The following is a 27,926-nucleotide window of genomic DNA, read 5'->3' on the forward strand; positions in this document are numbered from 1 at the left end:
TAGTGGCCGCTATTGATTGCAATACTTAATGAAAGTCCTCTAGCTTTCTGTGCCCCCAGTTCTAACAATATCCTTCCAATGTGCCAATATGCACCCAAGGAGGCTTTCTTTAAAACGTCTTTGTTTTGGATATTACTAATTTCCTTGATTTCCCATTTCCTTTTATTTATTTATTTATTTATTTATTTATTTATTTATTTATTACTATTCCTTATTAGTTACTGTCCCTTGTTTAAATTTTCACACAAACCATTGTATTGCATGTTTTTACTGTCTTTTCCTAATCTTCTTCCCATATGTCCCAATTCTCTGGGATTAAACTCTCATTTCCACATACAAATTTTACTATTTCAGATTCTTAATGAGCCCTGTTCCAATCATAAATCCACAGGACTTCAGGAAAACACCTGAAGCACTCAGCCTTCCAAACAATACCACCTTTTCCACAAAATTTACACTTCAACAGGACTGAATTTCAAGCCAAATATCAATTTTTTCTCATACACTTTGTTCGTAAGCCCATATAAAACAAGGAATCACTCCTGTGTATCCATCAATATGGGGGTTTAAAAAGGTATTGAGGCCTAAATAAATTCGCTTTTCCCCTTCTTAACAAATTCCCAGGGCTCAAGCCTGAACCAACAAAGAAGTGACTCTCTCCTTTCTGCCACTTTGATAATCAGTCAGCCCATCCCCCCAAATACTTGGAAAACTGACCAAACACCACAGTGAATATACCAGAACTTCTAAACTGTTAGTTACTTAGATAATGCTCCTGCCTTCTTGTCACACTCAAAGCATTTAAGAACAAAAATAGGATCACAAGATACACCACCGAGCGCATATATTGGTCACCACCAATCAAAACTTGGATAAAACAGCACTTCACTTCTTTTCCATCTGTCATGCACTTTTTTCATCTCCGGCAGTTCCCCTTGTGGAGAATATGGAGCCGCGGATCAGAACTCCACACTCACTTCTCAGCGATGCTGCGTCTCACTCATAGCACAATCACGTAATCACACCCTAGCACGTCTCATTCATACCACAAGAATATATAATTTAGAACGATAACCAACCAAACAAGTATTGTCTCTGACAGTGTTCTTTGTGGAGTGACTCATTCCACTTTGTTTCAAACACATACACTTACACACACTTACCCTTCTCCTGCTTTTTATACAGTCATTAGCAGGTCAGTCCTGGCTCCTAAAACTGGGATGCAGCAGTAACCTCGGATTTGCTCGATCTACTCGCAAGATCACTAGTGGCCTCTCTATTGGTCAGCAAATACCCTTTGACTGCTCTATTGGTCAGCCTGTAGGGTACCCTCCTCCCTTATGGGGACTATGCTGCATGTCAGATGTCTCTGCGCGATTTAGCAGCTGCCCTGGCCATGCATACAACTTACAGGCCCTTCCTGTACTGTAAAACGTACTGTTTGTCTGCAGCTTCAGGAGATCTTTGTCTGCTCCCACAGTGAGTGGCTGGGAGTGGAGTCCCGTCTGAACAAAATACTCAGGGTGCACCTAGGGGCGTCTGCTCCGCAGTCGATCCTGCAGCTGAGCAGAGCGTCTCCTGCCTGGCTCGCCAAAATGATTCATAGAAATGAACTCCACAGTTGGTAAGATTGTAAAGTAGGTATGTTTATTCAGCGCTGGGCAGCACTGGGGGTAGTCCCACCAAAGTTGTGCGCACCTACTAGTTCCAAAACACAGTTTATATACTTTTTGATGACAGGATCCTCCCCTGTTTCCCCACTGAGTGGGTAATCCAGGTTCACAATCTATCTGATGCTTCATAGACCATGGCCTTCAGTTGCCAGGCTGGTAAATTTCAAATTTCTTTCGACTTTTTTTACTGCTTGAAGTGGTAATGTTTCTTCACTTATCTGACTTGGCTTAACACTGTGATTTTCACCTAATTGTTCTAAAGAGTCTGGTTGTCTGCATTTTACAAGTTCGCCTGCTAAATTTTCTTATAACTGCAAGCATATCTCAATACCACATTGCTTACCTTTAAACAATGTAACTGCAAAAACAACATTTTTATTCCCACAATCGCAAATGTAGCACTTGCACATTCTTAATCAATCCCTCTCTAATTTCTAATCCCATGTTTCAATATCATGGACTGGAAAAAGAACGAGAGGAGAAATTTCAGTGCAAAACTCCCCAGGTTGCTGCTATGTAGGGGCAAGATTTAGAATATAAAACAAATAAAACAGCCTTTAAAAAAAAAAGGTGGGGGGAGGCAGCTTGTTTGTGGAAAGGGAAAGTGTCCTGCAGCAGCAGGGCTGAAGGGTGCAGGCTCATATCTGTGTTATGTGGTGATGAATCAACCTGTGACTTGACAGGAGGAGAGCAGAGCTCTGTGCTTCTGCGGGGGCAGAAGGAGGGTGGGTGGTCAGTCATTTTGTTGTAATCAAGCCTCAAAATTGTGTGGCTAAATAATTGAATACCTGTATTTGCAGTCTTGAGTTGAACAGGCTAATATTGGGACAAGGCCTTACTAGGCCCAGGAAATACTGTTCTAGATGTGTGTATGGTTCTGGACAGTTGCTGCCCTTTTTTTTTTTGAACAATATATTATTCAAAAATAGAATTGGTGATAGATAAGATCTGAAAATTCAGAGAATGGCTTATAGGTGAGCTCTGAGATAAGCAGATTTTTGAGGGATGACATGAGGTGAGGTAACCTCACATCTTCCCAACTACTGGGACACTGTTGAGGCCTCCAAGGGCAGATTAACACCTGGGGTTGTTTCAGTGTTTGGCTGCTCAAAGGGAAACAGGACTGGGAGGGAATGTGAGGGATCACCTCTCCCATCCCTCTGTTCCAAGGAAAGCTCAGTTATTCCTTGTAGATACCTGTGCAGGCCATGTTTATAGACTCCCAGGGAAGACCCTGCAGTGCTGCCAGGCAATCTGATCTAGTGTTTCACTGCTCAGCGGATAATATTGAAGAATAAAGTCCAATCCTGGAAAGCTTCTAAGTGTGAATGAAAATGTTTAAAAATCAATACTGTGCTTTACAAGGAGAAAATAGGTGTGCAATGACACTGGAGAGAGATACCAGGCAGATTTAATGCCTGATCCAGAGGTCCTTACCTAGGCAGAAGTTTCATTTTATTTCTAAATTCTTTTATTTCTGCTTTACTGACTGAACGGCCGCGTACATCCATTAGCAGCACACTCTGTGCTTTGTGTCACGTGGAGGCCAGCTGTGAGGCAGGCTGACTGGCATTTGTCTATTTGTTATGAAGCCACCAGCAAGTGTGCCCTGCTTAGAGTGTGCCAGTGGGGTGGAAGTGTCATTGGCTCAGGGGTGAGCAGGACAGGGGCTGCTCTTCCTTGGTCCCTGTAGAGAAAAGTCCTGGTGGCCACTGAATCCCTGTATTTCCACAGACACTCACAGGTGGCTAGGCTTTGCTTGTATCTTTTGCAGTTGTAAATAGTTTGGAGGTGTCTTGGTGCTTCCTCAGTCCTTCAGCCCTGCTGGATAAGGCAGGTGTGATTGGGAATTACATGGTGGAAAGGAGAATTAAGCTCTGAGCTGCACTGAAAAGCCAGGCTTTGCTTTTTTGAAAATGCATAGTAACTACTGTAAATCAAAGAAAAGAAGGTGAAAGATGTGAAGTGTGTAATGTATGCTATACTGGTCACTGAGAGGTCAGCTGGCTTCATGTACATCAGTAACATCCATAAAAAATTAATGAGTATTGCTAATTGTTTAGTTGTGGTGGAATTTTGCTAACGAGACGCAATTGATTTTTAGTTTATGCTAAAAACATAAAGTGCATTGAAAACTGGGCTTCACACATTTCTGGTTCTCATTGATAAAACAACAACATTGGAAGCTGGTGTGGGCTTCACTGTCGGAGATAGCAAAGGCGTAGCCCAATAGCAAAAGGGAGGTTCGCTTACAGTCTGGTGGCTACAAATATTTGGCTCTAGGTTTAGTTTAAAATTGAGCAGAGATGATGAGGTTCAAAGAACATGTTTAGAAGTGCTAGGATTTTTGCTTTGCAAAGAGTGTTTATTTTCATACTCTTTTTTTTTTTTTTTTTGCTTTTTAGAGTTGTGCTGCAGACCTTTATAGAAAGTTTTAGAGTTAGTGACTCTCAGAAGGGACTCTTGTGAGATTTTGGGATCTGATGACGGAAGTTTCCATGTCAGGTGACAATCAATGTTGGTGTGAATGCCCAGCACACAAAACAGTATTTTCTTGTTTACAATTCTTAAAACATTTTCTGTACGAGTAAGAGCAGCAGAAAATTGCCTGAAGATTAGCCAGGAACAGGTCTAGAATAGTCTGCTTTGGGTGGCAGTGCTTCCTGTTGATTAATTTAGCATCCCACCTTGGTGATCCAAATGTACTTGATGTGTGCAAGATGTCTGTGACTAAAGATGAAAAAATATTTTTTCTTTTGCCAACAACTTGATTTGCAATGCTGATACATCCGAGGCTGTTATTCCATGTCCAGCATTTGTAGGTAGAGGAAGAAGAACCCGTGGCTCTATACATAAGCCTTGTTTCCGCATTCTAACATGAGGACAACTGCGTCACTCAGCTCCTTACCTGGAGCTTAAAATACAAACAAGGACCCAGGCCGAGTCTTTGGACATGACTGCAAATAACTTTGTTCCCTGGAAGAATGAGAATGAGGTGAATGCATAGCTCTGGATGGAGATGGGTGATACTTCTTTCCTTCCCTGTCTTCTTGGAGATGTGCCAGCTGTGGAGCTGCCTCTCTGCTCTTGCTTTCTCCATCTTCTGGGCCTGGTGCTTGAAGATGCCAGGTGGCAGTGATTTTGTTTTGGTGGGAAGCCTCATTTCCTTGAACATCAGTGGGAGCTTCAGGTATTTGGGCCCTTTGAGAGCAAGCAACTTTTAACTGTGTGCAGACATATTGAATTTAAATTGGTTTTAGGTATAGGCATTTGAAATTTCTGGTCTTCCTGCCATGTGTTTGTTTGTAGAAATAAATATAACTGAGAACTTGGAGGAGACTGGTTTCTCAGTGAGTTTAGGGGTGCCTGGGTTTATGGATCCCAGCCTTCCTGAAAGGCCCATGGCAGTCACTGAAGGTTCATTAATTCTGTCAACCAAACTTGAACCAAATCCTAGACTAATATTTGACTACATCCCTTTAAAGATTCAACATCTAGTATTGGGTTAATAGATTCCTGGCAGTTGCTTCTGATATAAATTTGAAAATTTGAAATGCTAATGTTATGTTAAATGAGCTCTGCTCCAAAGTGCTCATCCTGCAGGTATAAAAAATAGTGGAAGTTTTGGGTTATAAATTCATTTACTGTCAAAAAGATCACAATCAAAATCAATATTTGTCTCTCCTTTTTTGGCATATTTATTTATTTTAACAGTTGCTTCAGATTTACAATTCTGATTCATTGCAGCTGTTGTCTATATTTTAAGTTCACATACTTAGCGGAGTTCCTATCCCATCTCTGAAGGAAAGCATAGGACCGATTTTAATGACAGTGTACGTTCGCACCAACGTGTCCCAAAGCCTAGGGAAACCTGTCTGTTAAAAAATAATGGGAGTAGGAAGTCCTAGTGTAAAGTAAAGCCTTGAGTGAAATTCCATGGCTTCATGGACTGTTAATTCTTTATTAGGTTTTCCTAAGACTGAGATAAAAGGCATTTTATCTTTTTTAAGGTTTGCATTAACATGTCATTGAGTTTTATAGATACATTGATCTTCATTTGGCTAATCCAGAAAGGGTAATAGAAATGTGTGTTATATGCAGGAGCAAAGACAACTCCATAACACTTAAGATTTTTTTTTTGTTATTTTTATTTATTAAGTTTTCTTCAGAAACAGAACTGTGGTCAGTGTCCAGAGTTGTAAAACTCAGCTTGCTATATAATTTTATTGTCTATCCTGTCTGGGATTCTCTCTTTCCCTTTTCTTGACTTTTTAAATGCCTTTACTTTCTAGCTAATTTGGCAGCACGGTTGATGTGTCTCCTTTGAAAACTAGCAGAAAGATTTTGCAGTATTTTTTCAAAATACTGTCTCTGTCTGTGATGTATTCTTGGCTTTCTTGGCTTCCTGACTTTTTTTTTTTTTTTAAAGTATATTCCAGTATGAGATGGAGCAGTGAAGTGTGTCTATGGATTCAGAGAAAGGACCTGAATCTGACTGATGGCAGTAGGTGTTTTGCTGCTGCTGCCAATGAACAAAAATTAACTGCTGGGGTCTGCAGATTTCCAGATAAATATACCATGCCATGGGATGCAGCTAGAGTGATGAAGGTGGCACATGGAGTATCCAGGATGGTACAGATGGTTTTTACCATCTTAATCCCAACTGGGAGATCTCGGCTATGTGGAAATCAGAGGAACTTCCATAAATCAGGTTTTTATCTGCTTTTTGGTCAGCAGCGCTCACTGTTTGGGGTCGCCCAGTCCAGTTTGGGAGGCTGCATCTTTGGGGGCTTTGGTTGTGCTTGTCTTCAGGAGAAAAAAAATCATCCTCACCAGTCAATATGCACGTTTATTGAGGAAGCCTCTGTAGAGAAAACTATGAATAGCTGGGGTTGTTAATGAAGAATGGGCAGTGGTTGGTATGTTAGTGCTATGTATGAAAATGTGTGAAAAGGGAACAAAATGACAAACAATTTTTGGCTTCTGTGTTGAAACTGTACATCCTTCCTACAGTTCTTCATGTGTGTAAAGTAGCCACCCCCATTTTTCTCCTGGCCCTATGGGTCTCTGCAGCTGGACAGAACTCAGCCCTAGGTTGGAGACTTGTTTCCAGCCTCACCTCATCTCTGAACCTTGACAAACAGGAGATGTATAAAGCACTGAATTAAGTCCCCGGTACAGCACTGTATGGCAATGACCTTCCCTGCTTGTTAGCTCTGTGGTGGGAAATCTTGCCTTTGTCTGTCTTGGCTGGACTGCAGGAACAGCATTCAGAGCAAAAGGGCACAGGCCGTTTGATTTTGGAGATGTTTCCCTTCATATCAGGGATTTGTTTGATCCTTTCCTTGCCAACCATTCTTGCCAAGCCAAAGTGTCAGAGCAGCTTAGATCTTGCTTGCTTCTCATCTTTGGCTCCCACTCGTGCAGCCTCTAGCAAATGCTTATTTTAGCACCAGCTGGCTGTGATCCCTTTGAACTCTCTGATATGAGATTAAATGTTAATTTACTACATATCATTATAGGATTATATGTTATCTCTAGGATAATGGAATCCAAATGTTAGAATAGCGTGCTTGAGATTTAGTGCTTGCATGCATTTTCCTCCATTCAGGAAACAAGAATAGATGAAGGTATAAGACTGAAAAATAGGTGAATTAATCTAACTGATCACAGCTAGCCATGAGCTCAAGCCCTGGAAAAGAATACATGTAGCCAGAGGTTCATTTTTTTTTAATTATTATTTTTTTTTCAGAGTTAAGAATAAGCAGAGAAGAAGTTGACTAAATTATATATATATATATATATATAAGCATGAAGCAGTTATTATCTGCTTTCTGTGTTCCGAGGGCTAAATCCCATGGATAAATTATGCAGTATGAATTATGTGCTAGGCTCTACTTATAAACGCCAGACAAAGCAGAGTGCTGAAATGACCTGTGTGCTGAGTTTCTGCAGAATTTTATTCTCCAGGCTGTGGGGAGGTGAGCAATATTGGATATAAGATATGACTTGAACTTGAATTGACTCAAACTTGAACTGCACTTGTGATATTTCCACACAGAGGTTTATAGGAGATGCCAGCAAGCAGAAGGAGAACAAAGGTTTTCTGCTGCTTCTTCTCACTGCCCATTGCGGCAGCTTTGAATGGGCAAATGCTGACATTGAGCTGCAGTGAAGCAGCATCCTCAGAATGCACAAATGCTGTGCCACTCACGTATGTGTTTGCGGTCTGTCGTACCCCTACAGAACCCTGCTCTGGCTCTCTGGGAAACTGAGGCAGTCTTGGGTGTAAATTTGTGTGATCTGGGGTGGACACAGTCCTGAGGCCTGGCACCGGAGTGGGACAGGCTCTGCCCTAGCAGCCAGAAGGGGCAGCCGTATGCTGGGGCAGGCTAATCCTATGGATAAACAACCCTCTAGTGGAAAGGTTGTTTCCAGACTTTCCATATGTGGCCATCCTCAGTTTATTTCCTGAGTTACTCCAGATCACTGTCAGTGAATTGTTTCAATTTAGAGCTAATAGGACAAATTGGGAAACCCTGCTATAAATTACTGTGTAAATTCACACTCTTGGAATAGTTTGTCTGGATAGGTGAGCATTTTTCTGCTCTGGTGGAGCCACTGGCATACATTCATCATCCTAAAATAATGTCGCATTGATGATCTGAAGTTTCCTAACTGGTATGCTGGGTTGGGCTATGATAGCAACATCCCTCTGACCTTTTCTCAGTTATATGATTGTCCCGTCATTGAGAAAAGAACTAGATTCAGCTTTTTACCTTCTTGGGCAATCTCAAATCTGATCTAATTTACTTCTCTTGATTTGAAGAGTTTGAAAATGCTGTCAGCTACTGCTCATTATCTTGTATTACCTTAATATATTAACATATAGGAACCACGCAGCACGTATGACCTCATCCAACCTTGTTTTTTCCTTGAGAGTTTTTATTCTTTGCCTATAAGTTAATAATTGTCTGTGAGCAAGATAAGTGTATTTGATGCATTGTAGGATGGAGCCATAATAAGGTTTCACTTTCTTTACACACCAGTATTTTGACAAGATCTCCTAGAGCTGCCTCCTCCAGGCAATTGGGAATTTTCCTTGTGCTTAGGAAATCGAACTCTAAATTGCTAATCAGCAACAGGCAGAGAAACAAAACCCAAGAAGTCCTGGGTGAGGCTGCAGGCTCCTTCTCTCCCCAAGAGGAACTGTTCTCCTTGTGTGAATGACAAGCTGCAGCCTTTGATCATTGTAGTAAGAGAAAAATGGTACCAAGGGGTGGTTATTTTGTCCTTTCTGGCAGCATATGCCATGAATTTGTAAAATATGTCAGATGCATATTCAAAACGTAAAATAATGCATTAAAGTGTGAAAAATTATGTCTTGTTCTGAAACCAGGGTGTGCTTGAGGAGGACTGTTATGATAAGCAAGGGAGCAGGGGAGGTCAGCAATCACCCTAGGAATGCAAAGGTCTTTTACTCTGTAACAAATTAATGGAGTTGCTCGAGGCTGTTGTCATTTCAAAAATAAAATGTTGAATTAAGAAAAAAAAAGATCGGAGAGAGCACAGGAACTTTTGTTCTGGGTATCTTGGCAGGGGAAAAAACTGCTGTCATTAGAAGGGAAAGAATTCATTATTTTCATGTGCTGTCCCTTGAGAGGTAGATATAAATTGATAACTTAATGATGTCTGAACCACAGTAGGCCTGCGTGGTTGCTCCTATGAGAGCCAGAAAGCACATATTGCTTTGGGAGTCTGGTTAATGTAAAATTGGTTGCCTGTGAGAGCAATGCAAAGTGCAGGTTAAAGATTGGGTTCAGAGAAATAAGGCACAGATATCCCTGAACTAATAGTGGGAGAATCTGTAAAGCCATGGAGCTCTCATTAGGCTTTTTCTGAAGCAGCTAAAAGGCTGGGTGGCCTTGCAGGTCTCTGTCCTGAAACTTAGCAGTTTGTGCTTGAATTTTGCAGTGGGAAAGCATCCTGACTTATTGAGACTGCATACATACTTGAAATTATGTTTGTGCAAGCACATTTGCAGGATGGGGACATGACTTGCTGGAGGAGCTCAGTGGGGAGACGTAAGTGAAACCTGACTTCTTCCCATGGATCTTAACACTGCAAAGATTTAACAAGGAACTTAACTATCTATATTGCCAGTGGTCCCCAAAATTAGAATGTGTAGTTAAGGTACCTGTCCAGATGAGAAATTCAACATTAATGGAAAGCAAAATGAGAACTGCTCCCAGTGCTGGGGCGGGGGCAGGATTATTTTTTTTTGCACGCCTTTTTTTTTTTTTTTGCAATGCCTCATGCATTTTTTTTTTGCATGCCTTTGCATCCTGTTTGGTCTTATCAGAGTCCCCTAGAGGGGCTGCACATGGCATATTCTCTTTCTGGGATTACAGTCACAGTGGGATATGGATGAGTGTTATGGATGAGACATAGGATTTTCTGTGCATTCAAGATATATCTGTGTTCTTAATAACTTTATGGGGGTTTTATTGTAAGCTGCTTTTGTAGTTTCCTGTGGCTGTTTGGGCCCATCAGTTTGGAGTTCATTTCCTCCAAGAGCTTTGAAACAACACAATGGAATATCTGGTGAAAGCCCATTGCTCTGGAGAAAGCCTCTGGGCCAGATTCACATCTTTCTGACAGTGACTTTGGAGAATCTGCTGCCAGCATTTTAAGAACCTGTAATTTCTGGCTTATTCAGGGAATTTTTCAATACCACCAAAGAAGCTTTTGTGGAGAGAAGCACTATAAAATGGTGTTTCTGTGTAACCTGTGCATGCAGGAATGTAGATAGTCTGTAGTATATAGAACTGCAGGTACTTTGCTTCATTTCATCTTTAGATGCAGTATATGAGGCCTTTGCAAAGAGAACTGCAGCAAAGATCCGGGTGCTCCATGAACCGAGAAAGATCTGCCAGGGAAGGGCCAGCCCAAACTGGGGCAAAAATCCAGATCCAAGCTACTTAGAGGAAAAATAGAAAATGTTGAAGTTGATTTAAGAAAGGATTCTTATGAAATTACTTTTTTTTGTCCCTCTCTGCTCAGAATGGGAATGCAATTAATGCAGTCAGCACTATTTCCCCTTATTTTAATGGTGAGCTTAGTCTGTCAGTAATGGCAACCTACACTAGTGATTTGGGAAGCCGAATGGGCATACTGAAAACTCAGAAAGTGAAGTAGAGTCGCACTTCTTGGTTCCTGGAAGGCAGCTGTGCTATGGCTTCACAGGATGCTGTTTCTATCAGTGTTCCTTTTTCCCTGCCCCTCCTTTTGGGGTTCCATTTGCTGGGGGTGTGAGTGTGTTTCCCCCAGTCCTTTGCCACCAGTGAGAATTTTGTGAGAGATAGGGATGAGCTTTGCTATGCAACCTTAGCTGCTTAGATCAATATCTGCAGCAGGAGAGTGATTTTAATAAAAGGACTCTCTCTTGGCTTTCCTATCTCCATGACAGATAGACCCCAGCTAACATAAATCCTCGCCTTTCTCCTGTCAGTCTCTTGGCTTTGTGTGACATAGATATTTTGACACTGAATACAAATATTTCACAGTCGGCTAATAGTTTAGAGCATATATTTAAGAGATTTACTTTTGCAGTCACCTAGTGCCTTTACTGAATGTGTTCCCCTTGTAAGGCCTTTCTGTTGTTCGGAGAATATATGCACACTCCCATACAGATACTCATTTTCTGTTGTTTATGAAATATCACCGTGGGAAAATGTGTTTTGCCTCAGATAATGGTAGTAGGGAGCCCTTTCCTAACCTCCTCTTTAGCAACGAGTCCCTCCAGTAGCTGTGACAAACCTTATTTATCAGGTCTCGGGAGGGATGTGCAGAGGTTTGTCATGCCAGCGTCTGGAAGCATCAATGCTGCAGGGAGCTGGGCATGAAGTGCAGTCCTTGTACCTGCTGCCCTGGTCCAGCACCACCCAGGGTTGCTGCGCCTCATCCTGCAGCAAAGGCAAAGCAAAAGTGTGCAGCCCCAGGGGGCAGGTCACTCTTCCTGTACAGGTGGAGACCTCTTGGTCTTAACATCTGCAGCTCTGCACAAGAAGAGCCAAGGGGTGTCTGGAAAGAGAGAAGGAGGCTTGTTTGTGCCTGGGGGAGGCACCTCTGAGCAGGGTTTGGTGTTTGTGCAATTGTATTTGTGTGGTTTATGCCTGTGTAGGGGCAGGTGGTGCAAAACCTGTGTGTGTAAATGCATGTGCAGCCTCAGTTGTTTCTCCCCTCCAGGTAACCAGAATAGAAACCCCGATGGGTGATTAACCAGTCAGGTTACCAAGGTGTGTTTAAGCTTCAGTTTAGCTTGCAGTAGTGGCTCTGTCTTTCAGTTCATTCAGCTGATGAATTTGTGACCTTTTGCCACTGTGCTAATGCCTCTAATTGTAACTGGCAGGACAATTTCCTGTTGCTGTTGTAGGAGAGATGCAGAGAAACTCGCCAAGAGCAGCCTGTGGCTTTTAACTGCCATATCAGTGCCTCTGATCAAAGCTAAAATGGCAAGTTAGGCCAGCGATCAACCCAACAGAGTAACCGGAGCAATTGCAATAGCCACATTAAATGAGGAAACTCTTGGGGAATTTCCTCCTTTCTGCCCCCTCCCTGCATTGAGATTTGTCAGTTATCTGCATTGCACCGAGATGGCCTTGGCTGTGCTGATTGTGACAGGGAGGAAAACTCCCTTTGAGCACCCAGGGAAGTACATGTAGTCTGGGTTGGAAAACCTTTGTTCTGCAAATACCTGTATTGCCTTTGTCAGAGGAGGCAGGAGCTGGAGGCAGCCGATGAAGACTTGAAGAAGAGACCTTGTGAATGTCTCACCTCACTTCTGATTGAGTTTTGTAGAGGTTGTGTTCAGCTTCTCCATGCTCTCTTAATGGTTGCTCTTTCTCTATAGTCTCACCTCTGGTATTTGTTCTATGTCCTTCACCTGTTGGAATGATTCCATTTTCCATAGAGAGCACATTTTAGACCCAAGAGATATGGGTAAGAACTCACTGGCCCCAGAAGGCCATGAGCACCTGGCTTGGGAACACCATCATCTGGTGCTTTCATGGGCTGTGGATGGGACCACAAAGTCCCATCTGCACAACTATATACAGTATTACAGGAACATAATTTATATTTGCTGATCAAACTTTTAGCTTTTTTTCTATCAGACACATTTGAATAAATATTTATAACAATGAAGACTTTGACCAGAAGCATGCATGTGAGAGCGACGGAGATTAATAAATAGAATAAGTGATGACATAAAGATTTTATGGGGTGTGGGGATGGGCACATTACTCACAGATGTTGAAATCATCCCCAATAAGTTTCAAGAAAAGCTATTTTAGGGATGTTTAGAGAGTTTTAATATTTTTTTATTGTGACTATTTTTTCTATCGCTGCTGCTTATAAAACTGGTGCCTTAGTTACCATGTTTCCCAGTGTACAGGGTTCAGAGGGAGCAATAAAAACCTCTAAAACTTATCTAAAATAACCTTCCTACAATTACAGATGTCACAGGTTTAATGTCCTGTTTCTCAAGTCCTTCTAAGCCTTGACATGATGGTAGCATTTGGAGGAAAGGGGATCTCTCTTCCCCATAGTGGAATAAATTTTCACTTTATAACCTGCAGAGATGCTGGATCCTTGGCTTAGAAGCTCTGACAACTTTAACTGTAACAACCAGTGTTAATAATTCAGGAGGAATTTGCACTCCCCAGCTTTGGATAGCATAATTTTAGGAAATTTCATATTTGGGCAGGAATTGTGCTCATCTGGTAAATTTCAAAAGGAAATGATGGGCCTAGGGTTTGCAGCATTCAGCACAAGGGTGTCCCTGTCTAGGAAAGTTAAACCGTCATGAGATGTGAATTTGAGTTGTTACAGTGGAGTAATGCATTACATATGTACTCTTATTTCATCCTAAAAAGATTATTTTCTGGTTTCAGACTGTGTCAGCTTTAAGGTGAAAGAACTCCAGTCTTCGGAAATAAACATACACACTTGAAGAACCATACTGCTGTAATGATAATGGTTCAGCTTCAGCTGTGCTTAATAAAATCATTGTAAACAGGCAAATCTGATGTCTGCATGGCTAGCATGGCAATGAGAAGAGCAAACACAATAGCTTTATTGCTTGGGTTTACATGCTGTTCCCTGGCCAGGATAAATATGTGATCTATTTTGATAAACAAGCCTGAACACCTCCTTCCCAGTAATAAAGTAGTTAACAACCATCTTCCCAGAGAATGTCAAATAATGAGGCAGTGGCTTAACAAGGCAGTTCCTCAACCTTTTATAAGTAGAGGCTCATTTCCTTGAAAAATAAATCTCTCATCTGCTGTGTACAGTGCTGCTGTATTTTTTATTTTTTTTTACTTAAAAAAAAAAAGGTAAATTTTGTTCACCTGTTGGGTGCATTTGCTTCCCCCATTCTGTTTGTGTGCTTACATGTGGTTGTATAGCGCTGTGTCTTGTTTCGCAGTTGCTTTATAGATCACCTCTGAGGTGTCACGGAGAAGGGAGAGCAGATTGAAGAAGAGTGGCTGCACCGAGTCAGAGCACACACCCACCTGGCCTGGCAGCCTGTTTCTGATAGCACCCAAAAGCAAAAAAGCAAATACTCAGTTGGAAAGAGTGAGGTCAGGCAAGCATGGAGGGATGTTTCCCCTAAATATGCTTTCAGCAGCTGGTGTCAGAGGTCGTGTCTTTGTGTAATACCAATTTAGGGAGTGCAGCCAGCAGTATTCTCTCTGGAGTCCAGCACTTCACATGCTTTCCTTGCCAGACTAAAGGCAGTTGCAAACCTTTCATTTTTTTCTGTTTTTTGTAAACTTTTGCTGATAGAGAACCCTGAATTAATCTTCATGCCTTTTGGGTGTTGGATTACACTCTTCCTCATTCCTTTGCATGCCAGCAGTGCTGGGGCTGGCATGGGGTGCTAATCCTGCCATACTTATTCACTCAGTTGTAGAGGAAAATGTATGAAAACAAATTGCTAGTCCAAGCTAAATTTAGATTTATTCAGTTGGAGTTAATTATAATCTTTATTTAGTCCCAAGTCTTTGTCTTATCATACACTTATTATAGCTGAGAAAATTAATTTTTATTCTACCATAAAGGTGAATGTAATAATCTGGGTTCAGGGAAGGGATTACTTTCATAAGATTTATAGGCGGCCTTTTAGACAGTACGGTTTTATTACTATCTGTAGGTGGCCTTGCTGTATGTATGTCTTTCAGTATGGGTGATTGTGCAAAATGCCAGAAAAAAAAAAAAAAAAAACAACTATCGTAAGCACCAGCTCAGAAACTTCCACACCCAACTTAATTTTTTTGGCAATGGAGAGCAGGTGAAGCTATGAGCTTGCTTAGGAGCACAATAGTACAGTTCATTACCAAACTTGTGATCTGATCAGGGGGGTTTCATTCATGTGCACAAGTTGATTTTTCAGTGAAAACTGTGTTTTGGTAGGCAGGTTTCTGAGGTCTGAGATGTGGCTTTCAGGCTATGGGAAGCAGGGTGACGGGCAGACGTGGGCATGGCATGCGCCGGCCACCTTGGGCATCAGTGGAGAGGAATAGGTTCCTCCCAAGGGTGACTTGACACCCCTGAGATATGAACATCTGTGAGAAGACAAATGAATTCTGGAGACACCCTTGTCTGTGATTTACTGGAAGGGGAGGCTGGAGTGTGTGTTAGACTTAGATACCTATCTAAAATGAGATGGGCTGCCTCCCACAGAGAGTGACTATGATGTACAGCTGCAGTGAAGCTCAGTGAACGAAAGTTTGACAGAGACATTTGAAGATAAGCATGTGAGACATTGTCCCAGGCCTACAAAAGTTAATTAACCTCTCTTCAGCTTTAGATGTTTGGATTAAATAGACTTTTTTTTTTTTTTTTTTTTTTTTTTAATTGCATCCTTCTTCTTGTCTTGGTCTTTCAAAACAAACTGCCCAACTAGCAACATTTTGCAAAGTGAATCTCTGTCTTCCACAGATGTCTAATCAAGATTGAATACAAGGACTGTAAACTGGTTGTGAGTCCTATATCAAGTCCTATCCTTACATCAAACTAGGATAAGAAAAAGAATGAGAAAAGCTTAAAGGGATCCTGTAATTTTTTTTACGCTACTTTTTTTTTTATATGTTGACAGCTTCTGGGCTGACTTTAATATTAAAGAAGTATTGGGTACTCTTCTTAGGTCTTCCTTGCAGTATCATATCTTCAAATTTTTCTGTTACAGTTGAAAACACTGTTTATTATTACAGCTTTTTTTTCTGTGCCAGTGCAGTTCACTGTATAACTACATCAAGTACGAAATGAGTAAGGCTTGTTTTGAATGGTGGATGATGGAAGTTGTTCCTCAGTGGGACTATGGAGTTTTTGTTTCTTCTCTCCTCTAATGTAAAACTGAGGAGATGAGTCACAGGATGAACTCTGAATGTGGGAAGTAAACAGTGATATCCTCCTTCCATGGTTACTTTATTAAATTTTGAATGAGTCAGTATAAGCATGAAGTGGGTGTTCATCTAGTCTCCTTAAATTCTCACACAACCGCAACTTACCCTACCCAGAGTGCCCAAATGAAACCTGAACTCATGGTAGATTTTCACAAGGTATCATCCTTCTCATTTTCCTGCTGCCAGGATTAAGAGGCAGAGTAGTTCACGCTGGAGTTCCCCCAGCTGGAGCCAGGCCAAATCACCTTGCACAGCCCCTCATGGCTGGAGTCCCCAACAGGCATCAGGTCTCACCCCTTGTGTGCATGAGAGAACATAACCTAAGCGGCTTGTCCGGAATTAATTCAGAATTAATTGTTCTTCTATGATTTAGCAGTTCTAGAATAGCTTTCCTTGTGTGGATGCACTATCCTGGGATACAGTGTGTTTTTATTCAAGGATAACGCCTGCATTTCCAGAGCAAATTAATTATTATGAATGGAGCCATTTTTATAGCAGAATAATGTACATGTGTAGTTTGGTCTTTATGGTCTTTAGTGAGGGCTGGTGGGAAGGGCTGGTGATTTTTTCTCATATACAGACAAGCCATTGATTGCCTCTGTATGAGTCATGGATAACATCATAGTACTTACTGGCACCACATTACTTGAAATTATTCCTCTCTTACAAAGAGGAGTGTCTGTATGATCTCACACTACAGTTTTGATGATGCTGCAGGAAAGATGGATTTTAACATTTTCAGTTTTTCACAGGTGCAAGATTGGATTTCTTGTTTGTTTTCAAAAGGAAAGAATATTGAAAAAGTTGCATATTTTAATTGCTCCTAGTTTGTCGCACCACCAATTTCAGAATTATTGCGGGCTTATGTAATCCTTGGTTCCTGTTAAGTAATTAGCTAAGCTAGAGGGAAGATATTTATGCTCCAGCAGGAGTTATTTTAAAGTTCATCATTTCATAACTAAAAATTCAAGACTTTACCCTTATTACAGCTTACCATAGAAGCATTAGTTTATAATGCTGACCTGCCACTGCCACCACTGCCTTCTATGGGATACTTGTTTTTCTTCTTAGTTAGAATTTATGAAATGTAAGAAATACAGCTTGGATGAAATCTTGGGCTACATGAATGGCAGCCCTTGGGTTTGCTTGTGCTTTAGTCTTGTGCTGCATTTTGTGGCATCAGTTAGAGTCAAGTCAGATATATGGATTGAAAGAATTGGTGGATAATTTTGTGGCTAAATTAAAATATATATATATATATATAACAGAAAGGAAGTTTTGTTTGAGGCGTGAGCTGGTCAGGGTAAGGACTAGGAAGGAGCGTCTCCCTGATCCATGGCATTGTGTGCTTGGTTTTATGCATGGTGGTGGCTTCTCCCTCTGCTCTTTGGAAATACCGTGAGTGACTTTCCTTTCATTATGCACTGTCAGAGTTTGCAGGAAGAACTGGGCTGTGAGGCTGTTGTCCTGCTCTGGAGAGAAGTGTTTTGGCGTTAACTGAGAGGGGTGAGATGTTACCAGTTGACCTGTTGCTCCAGAGGTCTTGGTATTTGTCTGGTTCGAATAACAGTGCTTTAAAAGAGGCAAAGCACCATCTGAAAAAGTGTTACAAGGTAAAAAATATGGTAGAAATGCAGTCTGAATATCTCATCGTGTCTGTGTGTTACTTCCTCAGTGTCCCCAGTCCCAAAGTAGTCTGAAAAAATGAGTTCAGCCTTTGAGGTAGCCCTGGGCTCTGGGGATGCTCATTTGGCCTCCATCTACTTTTCTTCAACTCTTGCTCTTCTTTATTTTGCAATTAGGACTAAACCATGTTCTGATCTAATGTTCTGCCCTCTTTTGATCTTGATGGAGCGGTTATTAAAGGAGTAGGTGATTTATTAGCTGCTTTGTTGTACATCAGAAAGCTGGAGATGTGTCCTTTTTCTGATTGTTACTGTAAGGAGATTGATGTTGTGATGCTGACATGCCAAATTAAAAAGGCGGGGTGTTGGCCTGCCACTGTATGAAGTATTTTTTTTAGATGTTCCTAGATCATCATAAAATGCTGCTAAATTCAGATATCATATTTTGTTGCAGGCTGGTTCTAGGACAAAGCCCAGCCCTGTCTACTAGTGTTTATGGCTTCTCATATAAGCTTTCAAACAAAATTTGTGTCTCATTTAGGTTGAGTTACAGCCAGCAAATATCCTAGCCCTCATACTAGTTCTCAGAAGAGGTACTGAATGTTGCCACTATAATGAAATGGAGGAAAGGGAAAAACATACCTTTTTTAACTTCCTGTAAATCAGTGCTTGAGAGAGATAAAGTGTCTGCATAAAGGATATGGGGGGGGGGGGGGGGGGGGGGGCAGGGAAGTGCTATAATGTAAACACAGATGCATTTAAGTCTTGCCTGGTATACAGTTTTATACAGTTTTTCTTTAGGCTCAGGAGCTATGTCAGTCTCCTCTGTAATCTAGGGTGTCCCGGAAGAAGGCAAATTCCAGCTTTTCTCCAAGACACTAGAAGGTGCTGCTGCTTTTGTATGTCCTTTGCTTTTCTGTATGGCAACACCATTTTTATGATAAATGAGGATTTTCTAAAGTATTGCTTTCAAATGTAGCGTGATTTATCTACAATTAATTTGGGAAGGCACTTGTCTGCGTTTGGGTTTGGCACAACACTCTCTGTGTCCTCGCTGCCTTGCTTTTCACAGGAACGAAGTTTACTTTCAGCAGCGGAAATGGCATGGCAAGCCGTGCTGTGTCAAGGTGCTCTATAAATAGCAGAGCAGTAATGGAGCTGCTAAAGCATCCTTTGGTGACTTGGGTGCCAGAATTGGCATCGATCTCCTCCCTCTGCTCCTGCTACGAGCCGGACGAGGTTTGTCCTGTGTGACTGGCAGAGTGTGCTATTTTTTGGCAGTGGGCTAAAAGCACCTCAGCTGCCCCGAGGCAGTGGTGGAGAAGCAGTGTCCTGGAGCATTGCTGAGCAGAGGTCACCAGCCTTGCTGCGTGCCTGCATCCCTCTCATGGACTGCTGTGGGTTCAGGGCACCCTCCTGTGCTGGGTGCTGCAGGGCAGTGGTGTCTGTCCCTGCTGCACTGCCTCTTCTGCTGTTGTGTCTGCCTTGCCTGTGCCTTCCGCTGCTGTGGGTAGCTCAGTTGGCCCCTCGCCTCCATCTCCTTCCAGAGCTGCTTGTTACCACTCATGTCCTATGGCTCTGCACACAAAACTGGGGGCTCTGGATTCTGCCTGGTGCAGGGAGTGTGTCAGCTGCACTGGGTTCACATCAGCATGCAAAGGTGTGGGAGGGAAGGGTCTGGGTCGGTTTTCTCCTCTGGGATACTTCCTCTCCCCCGTGTAAGAGCTGTGATTCCATAGCTGGCGGGCTCAGTGCGGCTCCCACATCGGAAAGGGAAGAGGGAGCTCCTCATCACCTGGGTTTCTGCATTTTGGCTGGGTGCCCAGCTCCGTGGCTGCGTGCGTATGGGCTGCACTGGTGTGCTGTGAGAGATGGACTGCAACACTTATGCGTGGCCATCAGAAACGAGAGGACACCCAAGTGGGGAGACGGCGTGGCAGTTGCTCTGCAGTTGCCGTTGCTTGTGGAGCTGTGAGGAATCCCAGAACTCATCCCCATGTGAAGAAGTGAGGGAGGAGATTATTGATACTGTTTCCTGGTGAGCTTTTAAAAATGCTTTTATATACATTTTATATTTACACATTCCCACAAATAATATTTCAAAGACTGCAGAAAAACCTTGATATGATTAAATACATAGCAAAAGTAAAGGCAGAAATATTGTGATGAGACGAGAAATATTTAAACGAGCATAGATAATATCAAACCATTGAAAATAAATGAGCAGAATTTCAACTGACAACAAGAGTGGAGCAAAGTCAAATGCATGAGGTTTGCCCTAGAATCTGTCTTTGAGAAGTGTAGGCTTTAAAAATACACAACCTGAAAAAAAAATCTTAAATATTTGAGCTTCTATCTGTGCTAAATTGTGGCTGTGAGTATCTGATTCATCTGGCTTGTAACAGGTGTAATTGTTTCTGCGCTTGTCACATTGTGTATCTGCTCTCCCCAGCCTGACAAACACTAAAATCACTGCTAAGCTTCTGCAAGAGACAACAAGAGCTTTGACCTTAGGATCTGTCATTGTTCCTTTGTTATCTCTGCGCTTTATGGAACTGCTGCATTTTAATTCATTTGGTTTCTGTTTATTTCTTCTGTGGTGGTCCCAGGAGCTTATATTCACCAGCTTTTTGTTGGAGCCTATGAATTGTTAGTTTAAAAGACCCACCACCTCTTTCTGGTGGAATCGCAGCCCAGATTGAATATATCTCACTATTAATTAGAGATCAGCTGAAACCAAAGACATCTGTTTGATCCTTCCCTCCCTCTGGAAACTTTTCTTGCACAGGGAAAGTTGCTCAGCATTGGCTTGAGGATTGACTATTGTGTTGTAGAGAAACTTCTGTGATTTCCAAGTGTGTTTCATTCTCCTCTGGAATTAAACTAAAAAATCCTTCCAAGTGTCTGAAAACTTCTGCATGTAAAGGATTTCTCTTCTCCTCTCAAGTTCACCCTAGCCTGTAAATCCATCCCACCGAGACCTCTGCCAAACCCTGTATTTTCTTGTGTGCAAAAACTTTTTTTCCCCAAGAAAACAAGTCTTTTATCAGTGTGCAGGTAACTTCCAAACTACTGACCTGGCAAAAGTGGGATGGGAATGATGCAGATTTGCAAACCCCAGCCTAGCCTGCATTGTACATTAGTAATGTTAGTTGAAAGAAAATGTTCAGTTTTCCTGCTTACTAATATTCAATATGCCAGTTGCTTATATATATTGCAATGTGGATGAGAGCAAACCACAAACTTGGTTTGGCTACAAAGGAACAAAAAACAGCCAGTAAAAAGTTTGCAGTCTGGCCATGTCAGTTTGTCTTCTTGTTTTATCCAGAACTTGATAAAAGGACTTTGGGTAAGTACCAGCCTGGGGAAGGGGGAAAGGGAGCTGTATGGCTGATTGAGTGGGATGTCATTCAGGGTATGAGCTTTGAGCCAAAAGTGTTTATTGCACAGTAACCATGTGGTATTGTTTTGTATTTGTGGCTAACGATATTGATCCCTGGTAATACATTGGTTTGTAGAAGAATGGAGGGGCCTGCTAAGCAACCACTAGAATTGTCTTTCTGTTTCCTTTTATCTTTGGGCTGCAGTGGTGGAGAGCCGAGGAGGGATCATGGACAGCATACAGAGATTCTCAAACCTGCCAACATATTTCCCTGCGAGCTATCACATCTGCAATGCCGATGTTTTCTTCTTCCTTAAAGAAGTCAACCAGGATATCATGAGGAACTCCAGTTTGCAGTCTAGGGTGGATTCATTCTTTATATACAAATCCAAACTACCACCCATTCTAAATGCCACGTATGGACCTTTTTCTGCAGAACAGGCTGTTCCCTTGGACTTCATGCTGTCTTCTGCATCTTTTGGTTTCACAAATAAATTCACTTTTAATTGGAAATTAAAATCGCACATAATTGACAACTCGATCTATTCCAACAAACCTAAAATACAAACCTTGTTCTATATTGCGGGGAAGGACTGGGATGACAATAGTTCTGCGGAGAGTTTGCCTTGCGTGAGGATGTTTGCCTTCCTGGAATCTAGAGAAGCTGTGGCCAGCTGTAGATTGACAGGTCATCTCGGATTATGCGTTGCAGAGCTGGAATTATCTCCTAGCTGGTTCAGCTCCCCTCCACCCCTGGCTTCAGAGGAAACAGCCTCCCTGGAAGGGATTACTGTGGAGCTCTTCTATAATATTTATACAGCAGATGGGGAATGTTCTCCAGAGGATGCAAAATGGGAAAACAATATCCATGCAGGTCAAGATAATGAACAGAAGGCTTTGCCAGCTATGGAGAGGATTGGTAGCATCATTGTTTACCCAAATCACGACAAATTAAAACAGTCTTCACTGAGGCTAGATGAGAATGTCGTCATCTGCTTGCCACTCAGCCCTGTCAGAGAAGGTGATGTTGTGACCTTTCATGTTTCCTTGGCCGATGACTCTCTAGCAGACCAGTTTGTATTAAGGTAAGAGAATATCTAAAGTGTTCTATGCTGAGCAGTCAACAAATAAGGACAAATTGATCTCAGGTGTAATTGCTTTGGTTACATTCATTTTTTTCCTCAGAGAACTTTAAGCATTTGCTCTCCAACTGGGGAAAACTATAAATAGGCTTGAATTATCTGTGTAGATGACACTTTTTGGAATATGGGAATTGATTTTAAAGTATGAGCTATTACTGTTTGCATCATTATCTTTTGTTTTAATTCTGTTTGCTTCTAGTAGTACTTCTGCCTCTTAAATTACACCTCTCAACCATGCAAACGGCTGCGATCCATTTTGTTAGATGGTTTGCAGAAGTGTTTTCCATTGCTTTGGCAAAACACCCTATCTTTTTTATAAGCTCTCTTACAATCTTTCCAAAGCAAATGGCATACGTCTTGTACAAGTCCTATGTGGTGAGGAACTATTTTGTTGTGGTGTACAGAGGGGAGCTGGGAGAAGGGAGATGTGCCTCAGCTTGCATAGGAAGTCTTTGGCAGAGCCAAGATTCGGATCCAAACTTTGCAAGTCCTTTGGCTCTGCTGTAAGATAGCCCATCCTGCCTCCTCAAGCTTTTGACTGCTTGTTGCATGAGCCATTTTAATTTTAAATTTTGAGATTTTTTTTGTGACCTTTATTTGTGAATCTGCCTTCATTAGGAGAATTCAGGCATTTCTAACCACCCCAAGGGTTAGTGCTGCATATTTGTTATGTCCTTAGCTGTCAGACTCTGGGTTCAGAGCTGCATAGAGACTGAATTCAGAGCAAAATGTGAGCCAGACTTGGGGAATAAAAGGGCCAAAAGGTAATTGGAAAGTGTCAGTTGCTGTTAAGAATGTGAGACGCTTGGGAGGAAAGGAGTTACAGTCTGTGCTGGCAACCTCAGAATGGATTCGTGCCTCACTTCTAACTTTTTGATCCAAGAACGATGGGAGCGGAATATGACAGCAATGCACTGTAGGGACAGATATTGAGGAAACAGACAGCAAACCTTACACAGTACTTTCAAGTTATTCAACTTTTGTGAAATAGCACGTGAATGCTAATAAACTTAGAGATTGCAGCATGAGTGAGGACAAGTGCTTCATAGCACAATGCACAGGCAGAGGATAAGAAGTGGCCCACCCACCCAAGCGTTTTTCATCATCCTGGGGTCAAATACTTGTGATGAATATCATGTTATAGGGTTTAATGGGACTTTTGTCCCATTTGACCCAACGGTTTGGGTCACGAAAACTCTTCCCAAGTTTCTTCTTCTTAAACCAAGTTATTCTGTGATTGCTTCTGTGCCTGGGTTTACTGGCTTTTCTTTGTTAAGCATTGTTCTGGCCAGCAGCCACCGTTGAGTAGTGCAGTAGACGGACCAACCTTGTGGAGCAGTCGGACTTCAGCAGTTGCCTATTGATCCCCAGTTCTGTAGCAGAGAGATGATGCAATTTGCCTAAGGCTCTGCAAAGGATTTCACATCAGCTCTTAATTCTCAGTTTTTTGTTCTCTTTGCCACACCATGGATAAAATTCCCAACGTGTTAGAGAAAACTTAAGGTGAGGATGTTTTCATTTCATTGGAATTTCAAAAATAACTTTTGCCTTGTAACAAACATCATGAAGATGGCGTTTTTGAAATTTCCACTGGCCAGGAAAGCATCGAAATCTTCCTGCGGAGACAGATTTTTTACTATCTTCCAAAAGCAAAATTGCATCTGGAAGCAATGAGCACAGTAACTAACATGGGGTGTTAAGGAAGCAGAAACCGAGGGAGCTGAGAACCTCCAGATTGAGGAGCCCCAGATGGGTCACAAGAGCCTGGCCACTGCCAAGACCCTCAGCTTCTTGTGGGGCTGAGTGTGCATCTCAGCGCTCCTGAGCTGCTGGGCAAGCAGGCAGGTTTCCATGGGGATTTCCTTCTTTGAGAAGTGTGCAGAATCGGTTCATCTCCAGGAGATGTTACTGTTATAATGAATAAGTGTATTTTATGTGCCCAGAAACATTACTTTGGAAAATTCATAGTCAGCTCTAGGTAGTCTAGCCTGTCTCATCGTTTCCTTGGCTTTGTCTGTGTTGTGCTTTTCATCAGAGAGACTGCAAGCAATTTTATTTAACCTTCAGTTGAATACTGAAAGAGGCAAAATGCAATTCTGCTGGCAGCTCACCCATCCTCCAGGATGGAAAGAGTAGCAGCAACTGTTGCTATGAGTATTTCCAATGACATTCTTGGGGCCCGTGGAGAGATTATTCAGCTGAAGTTTACATAGTAGGCAGGGAATTATGCCGAGGAAAATACAATCACTATAGCGCCTGCATCTCATTTATGTGGTTTCCCTCGCAGGCTTTCCCTATTTTTTGGCTCAATGCTAATGTCTGTAAAACCCCAGAGCTTTTTATATACATAGAATTTCTGTGTGTTATAGCCAGAGAAAAATACGTTGAAGTGAATGTTTGCCTTGGGAAATATATTTTTGCCTAATATAATTGATTGTTTTTAATCGTATCTGTTATAAGTGGAGCAGAGCGAATTGCAGTCTGGCTCATATGAGATGATAGATCAAAGTCAAGTCATGCTCAGCACAGCGGTTGATGCCGATCTTGAGCTCTGACAGTATGCAGTTTTGTTTTTGTTTTTGTTTGTTTTCATTCAATAAATGGAATGTAAGATCAAGTTGGAACTCTGTTTGTGCTGTGGTCCAGGGAATTTGTTTCTTTTCATTTTGTAATCCAGACAGTGTGGCTTGGTGTAATTGAAGGACCCAGATATGTCAAGGGGCAGAATTTGGAGGCTAAATGGGGATTTAATGCTTTTGCTGGGTCTGACAGTCATACTGCTTGCTTTGTTGAAAGATGATCTATACAGGGGTGCAATGAAATTCTTATGACACTGGAGATTAATTTGTGGCCTTGCTGCTCTGGTCTGTACTGTAAAATTTGCCATCTGTGAACATAAATTTTGGCCATTATGTTAGGTGGGCTGCCGCTAAACATAGTTTAACCATAAAGATAGGTGAAGGAGCCTGTATTACCGTGACTATACTTTTTTATGGGCTACCTGGTTTTAAAAAAGCGAAGGTGAAGCGCAGTTTTGAGAATCCTGCAGGACTAATAGATACATTACTGTCACAGATCCTTGGACGCTTTGTCTTTTGATGCACAGGCATATCTGTTACCTTCTTTACTGACAAATATGGCTGAAACATAGTACACAGGGAAAGATGGAAATCATGATGAAAAAAGAAGTAGCGCCAGCCTTTGTGCTACTTACTGAACTAAAGAAGTCTCCTGATATACATGGGAAAGTTGTAACAAGGAGAGGAAAAAACAATTCTTGCTTAACTGGAAGGATGGAAATGTTATCCAGCACTCAATGGGACTAGCTTGTGTTTCTTTTGTGGGGTATGGCATTATTCAACTCACAGTTGAGACTCAAAAGGTGTATTTACAAGAGAAATGGGGATCGTTTTATGCAGCATGAAAGCATTTAATGGAAGAAATGGACAAATGCGCCTTGGTTGTAGGAAAGAAACCAGGACACTCTTTATAAATAAATGGCAGAGTTTTGTCCCCTTTTCCAAGTCTCCCTGTTCGAACCATCAGCACGGATGTATGAGTAATGAAGGCTGAGCACTAATAGCAATTTGTCGAGGCACAGACAAAAAGTGGGTTTGTCGGCATTCATTACACGTCCCTAATATGAATGACCCATCCTTCTTTTATCCGCTGTCAGAGCAGACACAGAGACTGGAGATATTCCAGGAATAATAGGAAGGAACTGAGAGCAGGTAATGAATCCCACGCTGGAGAAATGGAAGCGGCAGCAGTCAGGATGCAGCCTCTGCCTGGGGGGAATGGCAGGGCTGTGCAAAGGGACCTCACTGCTGCCTGGTGCCTAGGCAACCTTGGGAGAAGGATTATCCGCATCGCGGGACAAAGATCACGTTTTGATTTTTGGATGAACCAGAAGAAGGTGTAATACATGGTGGTTGGCTTTTACTGATTATTCTTGCTGGGAAAAATGATATTAAGGATTTATTTTAATAAACATATATCCATATGGAGAAGGTGATGTCTCCTGCTAAGGAATAAAAACTGCACAGGCCATTAAAACTGACTTACAAGGCTTCTGTGTTAATAATGAAAGATCTGTAGAAGTTTGAGCAGTCGTCTAGAAGGCCAGAAAAAGATCATTAAGAGGATGTCTCCTGCCAATAGCTGCCAAGAGCAAACAAGAGAAAGAAAACAGAAGGCTTTAGATGTGGAAATGCATAGAAAATGAGAGAGTGCAGACTGTGGGTAACGCAGCCTGGCTGCGGGAGAGAAGCAGGCTCTGCACGGCCTTCATTGCTTGCAACCAAACTGTTATCAATGGGGAAGCAGGGCAGGGTTATTACTGATGAGAGAAATAAATGATTAACTGAAGCATCACTTTAGGATGAAAATTTAGCAGAAGTGAATGTGTTGAAAAGGGGAAGAATGTACTTCTGAAATTAATCAGAAGTGCTAATTCAGATTTAGAAATAATTACAGAATTAGGTTATTGCTGGCGACTTGGGAATATTTGTTTTTTATTTAAAGGTGTTAATAAACCCAGAATGAATGTTGAAATTGATTATTTCTCTCTTCTCTCTAAGTGTGCACTGAACTAAATGCAAAATATGAAACACAATGATTACTATTAATAAAAAACACCAAGCACTGCAAGAATGGAAATGCCAGAGAGATCTAGGCAACCCTAGCTCAATCCCCGTGTACATATGCATTTCAACATATTCCTCAAGGACAAATTCATGCTATTTTTTTTCCAGATAGCTTGCCTCATTAGATACATAGACTGTCTAGCTCCCACTGTTTTGTTTTCTTTTCATCACTGAATGAGGAAGGGAGTAGCATCCTTCCAGGACCCTCCTACAAAGGCCAGGGGAGCTCTCAGCAAATTTTTAGCTCGGATAGACTGTTTCTATAAATTCTCTTTCAGAAAGGGTTGAACCATTCCTTTAATTTTCTTATTTCTGAGATAGGCATTTGGCCCAGAAAAAGGAACTTCAGCAGGTGAAAGCCTGGCAATGCTCTAAACGTATTAATAGATGTTGTTTATGTGACAAGATGGTGTGGAGCTATGAATTTCACATGGATATTGTATAAAGTACGATAAAAGCCTGGATCCTGTGTTGACCAAGCTGGAAAAGGCATCCTCCCTGGGCGGCTGCACCTGTGCACCAGCCAACCTGTGCTGGCAGCAGTGGTGTCATGCTGCCACTTTCTGTCCATTTTGCATGCTTTAAGAAAACCTTCTTTGCCCTGGGCATACTGGAGAGGGCAAAGACCCCTTTTACAGTCTTAAAAACAGCTAAAAATAAGAAAAAAAAAAAAAAAAAAAGCATCTCTCTAGAGCTCAAACAGTCCTAAAAGCTTTCAAAACCTCATGGATATCCAACAGTGAATTAACGAGTGAATCCTCAAAGACCCCACAAGACTACAGACAATAAAACTTTTTTTAATGGAATTTTAGGTAAAGGTCAACTACCTGCTACAATAATCACCTGCCCACAATTGCAAGGAATAAAACAGGTGAGCTGCAGCCCCATGCCACTTGTGGAGGGCTGGCAGCAGCACGGTGATGAGCGCTCTTGTACCCAAATGCTTTCTGCCCGTGACTTCTGTCACCCTGTAAGGGGGTTCTGAAC

The 27,926-nt window shown here is 41.8% G+C and overlaps 1 protein-coding gene across 1 annotated transcript in view; it reads left to right on the top strand.

Annotated features, from left to right (window-relative positions):
- TMEM132B (transmembrane protein 132B) overlaps window positions 1-27,926 on the top strand; it is a gene marked incomplete at both ends in the record, with an annotated part of 250,739 nt that overhangs the window by 48,405 nt on the left and 174,408 nt on the right. The window contains one exon of the mRNA XM_084297142.1: window positions 21,357-22,236. Within this exon, the coding sequence (XP_084153268.1) occupies window positions 21,357-22,236 (880 nt within the window). The remainder of the gene's footprint in view (window positions 1-21,356; window positions 22,237-27,926) is intronic.

Source organism: Netta rufina (genome assembly GCF_964035555.1).
Source record: "Netta rufina genome assembly, chromosome: 17".
NCBI classification, from domain to species: domain Eukaryota; kingdom Metazoa; phylum Chordata; class Aves; order Anseriformes; family Anatidae; genus Netta; species Netta rufina.